This window comes from Patiria miniata, unplaced genomic scaffold (genome assembly GCF_015706575.1).
Source record: "Patiria miniata isolate m_02_andy unplaced genomic scaffold, ASM1570657v1 HiC_scaffold_20, whole genome shotgun sequence".
Lineage (NCBI taxonomy): Eukaryota > Metazoa > Echinodermata > Asteroidea > Valvatida > Asterinidae > Patiria > Patiria miniata.
The window spans coordinates 33,286,921-33,299,167 of record NW_024037059.1 but is presented as its reverse complement, the minus strand read 5'-3'; the positions used below and the strand labels follow the sequence as shown (position 1 = coordinate 33,299,167).

The 12,247-nt window shown below is 41.1% G+C and overlaps 1 protein-coding gene across 1 annotated transcript; it reads left to right on the top strand.

Moving 5' to 3' along the window:
* The first annotated feature begins 526 nt into the window (after nucleotides 1–526).
* LOC119728733 (2-iminobutanoate/2-iminopropanoate deaminase-like) lies at nucleotides 527–10,299 on the top strand. Its single transcript, XM_038201085.1, has 6 exons — nucleotides 527–754; nucleotides 6,587–6,689; nucleotides 7,538–7,592; nucleotides 8,101–8,169; nucleotides 8,618–8,673; nucleotides 9,959–10,299. The coding sequence occupies exons 1-6, from the start codon at nucleotides 678–680 to the stop codon at nucleotides 10,028–10,030; spliced, it is 432 nt and encodes a 143-aa protein (XP_038057013.1). The 5' UTR covers nucleotides 527–677; the 3' UTR covers nucleotides 10,031–10,299.
* The last annotated feature ends 1,948 nt before the right edge of the window (nucleotides 10,300–12,247 follow it).

Here is a 12,247-nt window from a genome sequence, read left to right as displayed (position 1 = left end):
TCAATTCCCACTCAGTGAAGCCTACAGGGGCACATAAGGAAGTTTGAAGACCATTTTTTTGGGGGGGGGGGGGGGTTGAAATCTGACGATTTTGATTGGGGGGTACGAGTGAAAAATGGGCCCCCAAAATTATAAGTAACCGCAATAAGGCCATCGATCTCGGACTCTACTATCGCCCGACCATGTCCAAATGTTAAAAATGCGATCCGTAGAGTCCTATAAGTTACTCGGACTAGTTTAAGGCCACGCCACGTTAGAGTACATCAACAGGTTGATCAACAATTAATAGCAAAACACGACTGGGTGGGTGCACATGTGAGTATCAACACCGGCAATCGTGGACAACAGGATTGGGGCACAAACAATACGTCTACGATTTAATTGACAGAACTTTCAAAATCGTGTACCAATGAGAGCTGTTGCTAAAGAGTTATTAATAAGGAATGGGGGGGGGGGGGGGAGCGAAGTGCAGTGTCTTCTGCTTTAAATAGCGCCCCCATTAGTCAGATGACAGGACCGAACAACATTTGGTCAGGTGACCCCTAAGTCACATGACGCGTTGCGAGAAATTGCGACGTCTGCACTGCACTTTCCCCAACAGTGTGTACCCGTGTAGCATGAATTTAGTCCGATTTTCCATATCACACCGGAGTTAAAATTCACCAACTTCCACGAAAATGGCAGGGTCAGGGACAGGGCTCGTGAGGAGGATCATCAATACCCCTAAAGCTCCAAAGGCGGTCGGCCTTTTCAAGTAAATTGCTAGTCTGAACTCTGATATCCTATAGGCGCTAGTGAATATCCACGGACATGACGGAGGCCGAGGAGCCAAGTCTCCTGTTATTTATAACGCAGTGGCTATCGTTACGGCTGCCGTAACGCATCTCCCATTTTCTATCGTTACGGCACTGCGATTGCGCAAGCGCAATGACATGTCAGATCGAACCAGGAAGCTGACGCTGATAACATCTAGACATGCAGATATGCAAGCCGCGCGCTCATGAACATAGCGTTGTAAACAACGCAGACATAATTATGATATGCAAGCCGCGCGCTAGACCCATAACATGGCGTTGTATCACTTTATTTTTTGATCCGTGACACACAATTTGCCCTAAACACTTACTCGTTTTTTCCGTGAATTTTCACAAGTGTTGGATCTGTGTCATGGGCGTTGCCAAGAAATTTGATGAAAAATATGGCAATTTTTGATAAAAAAATTAAGCCTTTTCAAACCAAATGTGCTATTATTTTCTCTAATGTTTTTCTTTTTCTTCAAAAACACCAATCTTTATGTACATACTTCTGCTGAAAAAAATATTCCAGTGCTGAATTAACGGTGCAACTCATTTTTGTATTTAGCCGAAATTCGGCTAGAACGGTCACTCCATTTAAGTAACTGTGGATTACAATAGAGTATTTTTTACTGTAGATCAAAACGTGGCTATAGCTAGTCCGAGTAGCTAGGGCTCTACACATTGCCTTTTTAAACATTTGGACATGGTCGGGCGATAGTAGAGTCCGAGATTCATAGCTGTATCGTGTTTACCAGTAATATTTTTTGACCATTTTAATTCGTTCCCCCAATCAAAATCCTCAGATTTCACCCCCGAAACAGTCTTCAAACTGCCTTATGCGCCCCTGCATGTAGGCTTCAGTAGGAATTCAAAATACAAATGGTGGTGGTTAGGTTCACATACCAGGAAACATCTTCCTCGCATGCACCGTGTTTGAGGACTTCCATTTTGAATTCAGGAAAATTTTACTTGTGCATGGCTCCTGGCTAGACTGTTTCCTGGCTAGCACCAGACAGACCAATCACAGGGCACTTAAATTGGTTGCCGTGAAACCGCTCAAAAGAATTTGCCTATTGAGGCGACCAATCCAGGTGACCATCAAAGCGCCCTGTGATTGGTCTATCTGATGATAGCCATGAGCTAGTCTGGTTCCCTGTTTCCATTGTCCTTATCTTTAGGGGGCCCAGGAAACAGTCTAGCCATAGCTCCTGACTAGACTTTTTCCTGGGCCCCCTATGGCCTGAAGTTGCTGTCTACGTGGATACTACCAGTGATCAGGAGTTAGAGTTATACATGGTCATCCATTTTCACTCGGTGGTATGAAACAGGCCGACAAGTATGGTAAACGCTGGAAGCATGTCCAGTACTCAGTTGAGCAGTTCTGGAATCGCTGGATTGCAGAGTATCTGCCATCTCTGCAACGTTGACAACGTTGGATTGAGCCTCAACCAAATGTCAAAGTTGGTGCCATTGTGTTGGTTCAAGTAGATAATTCACCCAGAAACCAGTGGCCATTGGCGAGGATCAATAAAAAGATCTTCCCCGGAGGAGATGGTCTAGTGAGAAGTGCTGAGGTTCAGACGGCTGCTGGAAGCCATGTGAGACCAGTCACCAAGTTGTGTCCTTTGGACCGGTTGGTCGAGTGTAGAAACTACACTCGACGTTTCGGACAGTGTGCTCTGTCCGTCCTCAAGAGGTTGAGATGTACAGTTTAATTTACTTCATTTAAGGGGCCGGGATGTAACGCAGGCTCACAAAATTGTTTTTGTTTTTTGGCATTTCTTTACCTTGAGCCATATTCCTATTTCTTATGACCAGTCGTAAATATCTTTCTTATAAGTTCAATGTTGTTTAGTACAGTGATAAACTTGAGTAAAGGCCAAGTTGCCTCATTTAATTGCAAATTATACGTTTGATGCGTCCCCATCTTACAACTACACTAGCATTGCAATCACCTGGTCCAGCACCACCAGTACGTTTTGCTGTATTTGAGGCACCATAAGACAAGTTCAACAAAGTCGTACGTTCATTTTGTCAATTTGCCTATATTTCTGTTGTTGTTCAGTAATCACTAGTTAATCCTGATTAAGTCCGATCTTGCTCTATGTTTTTCATGTTCATGTTTCATATGTACACAGAAACTAGTGTAAAGATTCCTCATACTTCCATGTTAATTAGTTTAGATAGTAATTAGTGGATTTCTTAGAGTTTAATCAGTGCGCGACATCGCGTATAGCTGCAATTCAGAACAATTCAAAACATGATTCAGCAACTTTTGATTTGAAATTGAGATCCTAGAATGCTGTTTTTCTCAGAATATACAGCTGAAGCTGAGCTGAAACTTCATCAGGTTAGTTGTTCAATATCCTTCATTAGATTTTGAACACTTTTGTTGCTTCAAACGAACAAAATACACAAATTACAAATGATGGACTATATCTTTAATACATCTGCCAGCTGGACCACCACTCCAACAATCCTCTCCCATCAAGAAAACAACTAGAAGGAGAAATACTTCAAGACTGTAGAAAGTACTCTTTGTCAATCTACAAAGTATGAATGCCAAGCAAGAAGCCTTCTGGGAAGCAGTGGATTCATGCCAACCAGATATTATCGTTGCTAATGAGACCTGGTTAAAACCGGACATATTAAGTAGTGAAATGATGCCACCTGGCCACAACCCTTCATTGATCTATGAGAAAAGATAGATGGAGTTCTATTTGCCACCAAAGGTGATCTTATTGACAGTGAAATACCAAATAGAAGTGTTTTGCGAGATAACTGCCACCAAAATTGAGTTGACTAAGCAACAACCCCTGATCATAGTGTCTGTCGACAGACCACCAAAAAGTGATCTTAACTATACACAGAATCTGTGCCAAGCCATTCATCAGCTACAACCAAGTTTTCCTCTGCAACACTATGGATCAGCGGTGATCTGAATCTTCCCGATATTGATTTGGCTACTGATTCAATCACTGGTCATCAATACAATTTAGCCATCAACAACTGCTTTTTGACAACTTTTCATGACCTCAGATTTGCCCAGATTGTGAATTTTCCAACAAGACTGAGCAACACACTGGACTTATCTCTTGTGAGTAAGTGTTCCCCCATTCCTGGTGTGATGAGCGACCGTGAAATGTTACCGACGAACTTGCTGAACGACCAATTTGCTTCTGTTTTTACTTGTGAGGACACGACTATTAACCTTCCCGATCTCAGTACAAGCCCGCATCCTAATGTGCCATCCTTCGAGATCAGATGTTATGGTGTCCGGAAGCTCCTCTCTCCAACATTGAGCCGCACACTATTTGTGGTCCAGATAACTTGCCTGCCTACTTATTGAAAGAAGGTGCAGCAGAAGTCTCACCAGTTTTCACCTTGCTCTCTCAAGCTTCTCTTCAACAGAGGAAGATGCCTCAGGAATTGAAGTCAGCCCATGTCACACCCTTAAGAAAGGCGACAACCACAAACCTGCAAAATGTAAAATCATGGAACACATCATCCATAGCCAGATTATTAACCACTTGGACTCTCATCACTTGTTGACTGACCGCCAGTTTGGATTTAGAAAGAAGCACTCATGCGATTTACAACTACTCCTAATTACTATTGACGACTTTGCCCGGGGACTTCGAGATAAAAAAAAACCTGATTGATGCCCTTTTTTATTTGTCCAAGGCTTTCGAAAGAGTTCCCCATGAGTGCCTCCTTCTGAAGCTGCATCATGTTGGTGTCCATGGTATCCTTTTATCTTGGATCAGGGACTTCTTGTCAAGCCATACCCAGCAAGTCATCCTTGAGGGAAGGCAGAGTAACCAGTCTAATGTGTCGTCAGAGGTTCCACAAGGAACTGTTCTTGGTCCCCTCTTAGTTCTAGTCTTTATAAACGATCTGCCGGACTATGATACATCAGACATACGCCTATTCGCAGACGACTGCCGTCTGTACCGGCCAATTAGTACCATCCTCCAAGATGATCTTTCCAACCTTCAAGATAGGAAAAGAAATGGTTAATGTCATTCAAGCCAGACAATTTGCTAGGTATTGAGAATCGGCAACAAGAGAAAGATCATTAATCAAGCCGAGTATTCCACCCATGACAAAACTCTCCGCACAGTTGACAAGCTAAATATCTTGGCGTCACAATCCAAAGAAATCTGGACAGTGGAAACCGCACATCAACAACATCTGCAAGAAGGGAAACAGCTACACACTTGGCTTTCTTCCCCGCAACCCGAGGAAGTGTCCACCCTTCATCAAGGAACAATCCTATACAGGACAAATGTAATATATTGAATATGCCTCATCAGTCTGGGACCCCCATTCTAAAGATCTTGTGTTCAGGATGGATACGGTGCAGAGAGGTGCAGCGAGATTTGTGAAGGCTGATTACCACCCCTGGCACAGTGTGACCCGGATGCTCATCAGTAACCTGCAGTGGCAAACTCTTCATGAGCAATGCGTACATAGCAAAGTCATCCTCCATGAATGCTTTAAAGAACGGACTGGTCGCCATCCCATCCCCACCAGACCACCTTATGTTTTTTTTTCCAACGAGTGAGTCAACCAGAGGTCACCACCTCCAGTTCCGTAATCAGCATCGCAGAATCCAGGCTTACGTGTGTGTCAACAGAGCTTCTTCCTGAATGTTACATGTATCTGCCTATGGAACCCCCTCCTTGCCGCAGTCGTATCTGCGCAATCCCTGGAAATCTGGCTGTAGCGGCCGTTTTTACTCACACTTCAACTACAGCACCACCAGTTTCTGCACCTTTTTGTAATTACGTGTTCCCGTACCAGCACCTTAGCACCCACAGTACGGCAATCCTCGGGAGCATTTAGATTCTAAGAGGCCTATACCCAGTACTCACTGGTAGATGATGATGATGTTCCTCCATTTCAAAATGGCGGACTGATTTTGCGCGTTGATTATGTATGCTTTCGCAGGCGCCCTTGGGCAAGGTTGCATTTTACAATTCATTATCTCGTGTTTGAATGGCCGGCCGCACCCAGCCCCCGACAACACAAGGTCATGATCTGTGCAATGCATATTCATAACCTTGCCCAAGGGCGCACGCGAAATACATATTCAACGCACAAAACCAAAACCGTTTTGAGACGATGTTTGTGGAAGCTGAAGACTGATCGTCGTTTCTTGGCCAGATGGATGAAGATTTCTAGATACAGGAACATATTTCGGACGTGGTTCCTCTATGAGCAGGTACATGTACCCTAACTTTGGAAATCTCTGTCCTTGATGACAAGACATGTATTTAGCCGCTAAACGGTTTCTTTTTGGGCCGGCTAATCACTGAACATGGGCAGTGACTTTTTTAGGGCCTTCAGAAATTTCTACCTTCACAATTTTATTCTGGTTCTGCGCCAACATTGTCGTCGCGACTTCGTATTCCCCTGGAATCAGACCATTCTACAATTTCGGACTTTATTTACCTTAAAAAAAATACTCCAGAGCCACAAATCACAAAAAGGAAATTGGAAAACCATTTACAAACTTTTAAAAATAGGGCAATTTTGTTGTTTGCGTACGGAACTTATATTTTATGCTGAACAGTAATTTTCTGAAGTACTTTCTCTGAAAAGTTGAATTTGTAAATAATTCATCAGACTTATGTTTTGCCATAAATCTGAATTTATGACCAACTATCAGTTGCATGTCTGCATCGTGTGCATTCTGTCCCTCAATTTTCTGCTTTATTTGTCCTGTTGAGGTCAAATTTAATTTAGTTATATGATTATAATTGTTCTTTTTTGGTCTCCTATAGCCAGGCTATTGCTGTTGGTAACACACTCTACCTGTCTGGTCAGATTGGCATTGACCCCGCGACTTCCAAATTAGTGGATGGCATATCAGCTCAGACCACTCAGGTTTGCAGATCATGCTTTGACTTTCTCCCTCTTCCATCACCGCTGCCGTCAGTTTGATTCTACATTTGTGAAAGGAAGAAATGTGGACTGGGTACCCAAGTGCAGATAATAACTTAACAAGTTATTCGAAATATAAAGTTGTGATTCAACAATTATTACAATTATTATTTTATTAAAAACAAAATATATTAATTTAAATTTAAAAAAAAAGTTTGTTGAAATCTGTGTTTTCTTCCTACGTTTCCTTCCTACGTTTCCTTCCTACCTGACGTAAATAGGCTCATGATAAAAACTACTGGGCCCAATTTCACGGCGCTGCTAAGCAAACAATTTTATGCTAACAGAACCTCCGTCTATTTTATGGATACCGTAAGCAGTAAGCACAGCAAAAGGCGCGCTTACTTCAGAGGACAAAATTTGCTTAACTTGGTGACGTAACAATATATATCTCCATGCACGCGCAACCGTCAGCACATCCACGCCGTGATAGAGCTTAAAGGTTAGCAAATTTTACAGGTTAGCACAACTTTCCTGCTGACTGTTAAGCAGTCCCGTGAAATTGGGCACTGTTGCATTGTAATTATTGTACTTTTACCTTTTCGAATAGCATTTGATGCTCGTTGAAAATCAAAACCAAAGGATTGTTTAGTGAAAGATGTACTCTCAGTGCTTTTTTCAAGGTTGACCCCCAAAAATTAGTTATGTTTCTAAATTGTATATATTTCTAGCAATAAAAACAAGTTGAAAATTTGCCAGAAAAAAATTGTTAAATGTTGAATTTGTTGAAGAGTACAAATACAAAATATACATCTTTAATCAAACAAGAAAGAATTACATTGGTTTTGCAGGCATTGAAGAACATTGGTGCTGTTTTGGAATCGCAGAACATTACCTATGATAATGGTAAGATTTAGGTACTTTGTGGTCTAAGGCTTTTTTGTTTTCTATGTAAAAATACTGATATCTCCCTGTAAACTGGGATCTTAATTCCACAGTCTAGGCTGTTTTGAGGATCTTATTGAATCACTCAACACTAGATAGTTGATACCAGGGCAAACTCAAGTTATTTCAGTCCAAAATATGGCAAGCACTTCCGTTCAGAGGTATTTAAATGAGACAAGTCAAATTTCACTTGAACGTTGGAAGTAATAAGTATAATTTAAATTGTTGTAACATCATTCCAGGACTCGAAAAATTATTCAGCCATTTTTTGAAATAGGAGAAATGAAGACAGTGTCCTGAAATGTATTTTTTTTTGCGAATCAAATCAGCCTGATATAAATATAAATAAATGTTATTGGATGGCTTTTATTCGGGGGATATCGATTAGTGAAATATTGTTACAGCTCGTGCAATATACTGATGTATCTCCCTCAAATTCACCCAATATTTTTTATTCAATTTTTTTCAGTTGTGAAGACAACAGTGCTGCTGGCCAATATTGCAGACTATGGTGTCGTCAATGAAATATATCAGAAGTGTGAGTTGTTGTCTATACCGTTCTATGCTTGCTAATTTCCAATGGTAAATTGAAAGTGGTGTCAAGTATGGGCTCCATGCACAAGTACCCCATCAACGGCCGGCGAAAACTGGCTTTTTTCAAAAACTGCTCCTAATTTTTCATAGTTAGTTATTCCGCATTTTTTTTTTTACAATTGATTACACACCTGTGAAGGGATACAAGACTGCTAGACTTATTATCTGACCTTACAATCCCCAAAGTCTATAAATTCTCTGTTTCATTTTAAGTGGGGTCAGGGAACCAGACTGCAAGAACATGAATGGTTTTCTTTGTTTTTCCAGCATCTACAAGCCCAAAACGTGAAACAAGTCACATACTAATCCTCCAAATCCATTAATTTTTGAAAATTGCAGCAAAAGCAAATGTTTTACATTCCCTTTAAAATCATTTATATGTGTGTTTTCAGTTTTCACTTCCAACCGTCCAGCCAGAGCTGCATATCAAGCTGGTGCACTTCCACTTGTAAGTTCTTTAATCTAAAATCACTTCTTAATTTAATTAAACTTTGTACTCATCTACATTGGGGACAGAGGTATATTAAATTGAGGCCTTTTTATGGGGGGGGGGATTCTACCCTACCAGCTCAAAGACTTTGCACCCCTTTAAGTAATATAAACTATTCAAACTATATAAGCAAACAAAAATGAATGCTCCCCTGAGAAAGCTTGAGGCCCAAGTTATCCCAGAAATGTCTACAAGTCTGCATGGCACTTACATAGGGAGACACTTGTATTGGGAGATCCTTGGTGGTAAATTATTTCACATTAGGGAGACACTGGGCACTATATAGAAATGCCTTAACTATCATTTGTAGACGGAATTTTACTGTTGAAAGTTACCTAAAAATTAGTAGGTTGAGAATACATGTACACTGTAGTATAATTGAAAATGGGGGGTTGGGGTTAAAAATGTGCTTATGGGAGGGTTTGGGGTTAGTTTTAGGGAGCGTCTCATATAAGTCGGAACGTTCCCGTTCCATTTCAAATGTTCATTTTTTGGAACACAGACTGATCGGGTGATCACCAGTGATGAGAGCACAAGTGATGAGATATTGTCCACGCACATCTTTTTGTCGGGCCTGTGCACCCGCTTGCCCGGTTGATGTGGCCGTACCGTTAGGGTCCAAGTTACTGGGACTTGAACAGGGGCCTGAACTCTGATAATACTAACATTTTTGTGACCACAACAAAATAAACAATCTCCAACCATCTTTACCGATACTCGAAGAGTACCGGTGCACCTGGGCATCCCGGGCAAGGCAATCCCATGAACGCGCCTTTCCAGTACTATAGTGCGAGGTGCACGGAATATGAATAACACACGTTTGTTGTGAAACTGGTGCTGCGCCAGTCGCATACGACGGGGACATAGCCGGGTCACGTCAGTGGACAACACAAACAAGCAAAGAGGTACAATAAACGTGCACATTTTACTGCATGAAGTCATGTACATGCACAGGAAAAGGAGAGTACATTCGTGTTGGCCGGGAACTCACAAGTAAGCCCGTGTTCCCAAAAATCATCAAATGTTCCCATCGGAACGTTCCTTTTGGGAACACTGAGTGTTCCCAAGTAGAACACGCGATGTTCCCGGGGAAACAAAGAACAGTCAGTGGGTTCCTAATGGAACGTTCCAAGGGTTCTGACATATGAGACGCTCCCTTATACAAGTATACAAGTCTTTTGGAGTGTCTCCCTATTATTGTTTATAACATGTCACTCACAGTTGCCCTGTTCTTTGCTTTCAGGGAGCCCTGGTGGAAATTGAGTGTATTGCTATTCTGGGGGAACTCGTCAATCAACATTCATCAAAATTGTAATTCTTGGGTTACTTTCCAACTCAGTTTCATCTCTGATTTTCGCCTGTCCCACTTTTAGAGGAGATTACACTAAATTCGACATGTTGTTGGTCTCTTATTCATTAGCAGAACATTCTCTTTTACAGGGCCGTGTCTCCGGTCAGGAACCTAAAATCATTACACTGGAGCCTGAAGCTCAACTCAGAGATTAAAGATATAGTCCATCATTTGTAATTTGTGCATTTTGTTCGTTTGAAGCAACAAAAGTGCTCAAATTCTAAAGAAGGGTGCTGAACAACTAACCTGATGAAGTTTCAGCTCAGCTTCAGCTGTATATTCCGAGAAAAACCAGCATTCTAGGATCTCAATTTCAAATCAAAAGTAGCTGAATCATGTTATGAATTGCGCCTGAATTCAGCGTCCGAGACACGTTCTCGCTGAGCCGATTGCAGCTACGCGATGTCGCGCACTGATCCGACGAATTATAGCAACCGGGAGTGCGTGTGCGACGTGCCAATGCTTGCGCGCGCTTCTTCAAATAAAACGAACTACTAATTTAAATTTTCCTATACGATGCGTCTTAAGAAGCACCGTTGGAAAGGCCTTCTTTCGTGGATTACTTCAAAATGACAGCTTGCCAGAAAAAATAATTTCACAGGGAGTTTAGTCCCCTTACTATCTTTCAACCAAGTATGTTTTTCAACAATAATTACGCCAGTTACTTTTCGGATGGCTGCAAATGATGGACTATAGCTTTAAATCAAGGTTTGGAAAATGGAGTAGCAAAGACAACTGTGATAGAATATACATGTATATAAATGATTTCTGCAAAGAAAAATGAAGTTGACGTGATTTGCTGAAGGTTCTACATTTGGCTGATCCAACTCAATCCGTGGCCATTAAAGATGTGCGTGTCTGTTGCTGTCGCCTGCAGTGTAACGCAGTGCTATTTTCCCTGTGCACAGTGCCCCTATCCAGCACATCATAGCTGCTTATCGTCTTCAGTGTGCTGTTTGTGCTGATGATGTTCAAGTTTATCTCACATTTGACCCTAAGGATCACGACCAAGCCATCAAAATAATGAAGGCCTGTATCGATTATATCAAATCATGGTGTATTCCCAATAAATTAGTTTTGAATGAAAGTAAGACTGAGCTGTTACCCTTCACCTCCAAGTTTAGCACCGTCTCTTGCTCGCCAACCATCACTATTGGAGTCCCAGCTATTCATCCGGCCAACCATGCTCGCAACCTTGGTGTCGGCATGGATTCATCTCTTAATATGACACTTCACGTGAACTGCATGAACTTGTTACATGCTACGCTGCAGCTTACCAGTGGAGTAATGTGCCAACCAGGCTTCGTCAAGCAGAACCACTCGACACATTCAAATCTCTGCTTAAGACTCGCTTATTTTCGACTTAAGGTTTATTTGTGGTGTTTTTTAGTGCCTTCCATGATTTGTTTTTACCTATGCAAACGGTTCCTGGCCTATACAGTTGTATTTTTTCACTTTGTGTTTATGTCTCTCGTTATATAGTTTTCCCTGGTAATTTAACTGCCTTTTTGGCTTGTTGATTTTTGCTACCACGTGTTTTGTCTTGTATCGTATGGCTTGTTGTTTCATGTTGCATTATACAATTTTTTTGCTACACAATGCAGTGGTTAATTTGTATGCATTTTGCTTTTTTGGTCGGGTGTTTATGTGTTGCATGGTACCGTTTTGCTATTGTAGCCGTTTTGCTATTGTAGCCAAGCTGCACTGTTTAATTGATATTTTGAATACTTTTGATTTGGCTTTTAAAGTTTTTTTTAGGTTTCAATTCTTTTTCTGGCATATTAACTTGCATTTTAGATTTGTTTGCTTCCTTGTTTAGTACTTGTCACTGTAACACTTTAAGTAACTTTTATTGTGAGGCGCTTTGAGGTATTTTACATAAAACGCCATTATGAATGCCTTTATTCCTACAAATATACCATTAGGGGGACACGTTATCGTAATTTCTTCGATAATAGGGAGACACCGGCTGTCGCAATTAGGTTATATTTTTTGCTCGTGGTCTAATTATTAAAAATACCGAAATTCGTGGAAAAAGGACAAGGGATTATTATTATTATTACCTTTTTAATGCAAACTTTCTGAAAATTTGTACATTTTTTGGAGACCTGAAATGGTAAAAAGTATTCATGCTAAAATGGGAATTAATCTGTAAGATTTTAAAATATTCAAAAATAATTG

Excerpts from the sequence above, each read along its gene's own strand:
- LOC119728733 (XM_038201085.1), top strand. The coding sequence starts at position 678 with ATGGCAGGGTCAGGGACAGGGCTCGTGAGGAGGATCATCAATACCCCT. Across the intron at positions 755-6,586 it reads AAGGCGGTCGGCCTTTTCAA|CCAGGCTATTGCTGTTGGTA; the intron begins GTAAATTGCTAG and ends GGTCTCCTATAG. Across the intron at positions 8,170-8,617 it reads CAATGAAATATATCAGAAGT|TTTTCACTTCCAACCGTCCA; the intron begins GTGAGTTGTTGT and ends GTGTGTTTTCAG.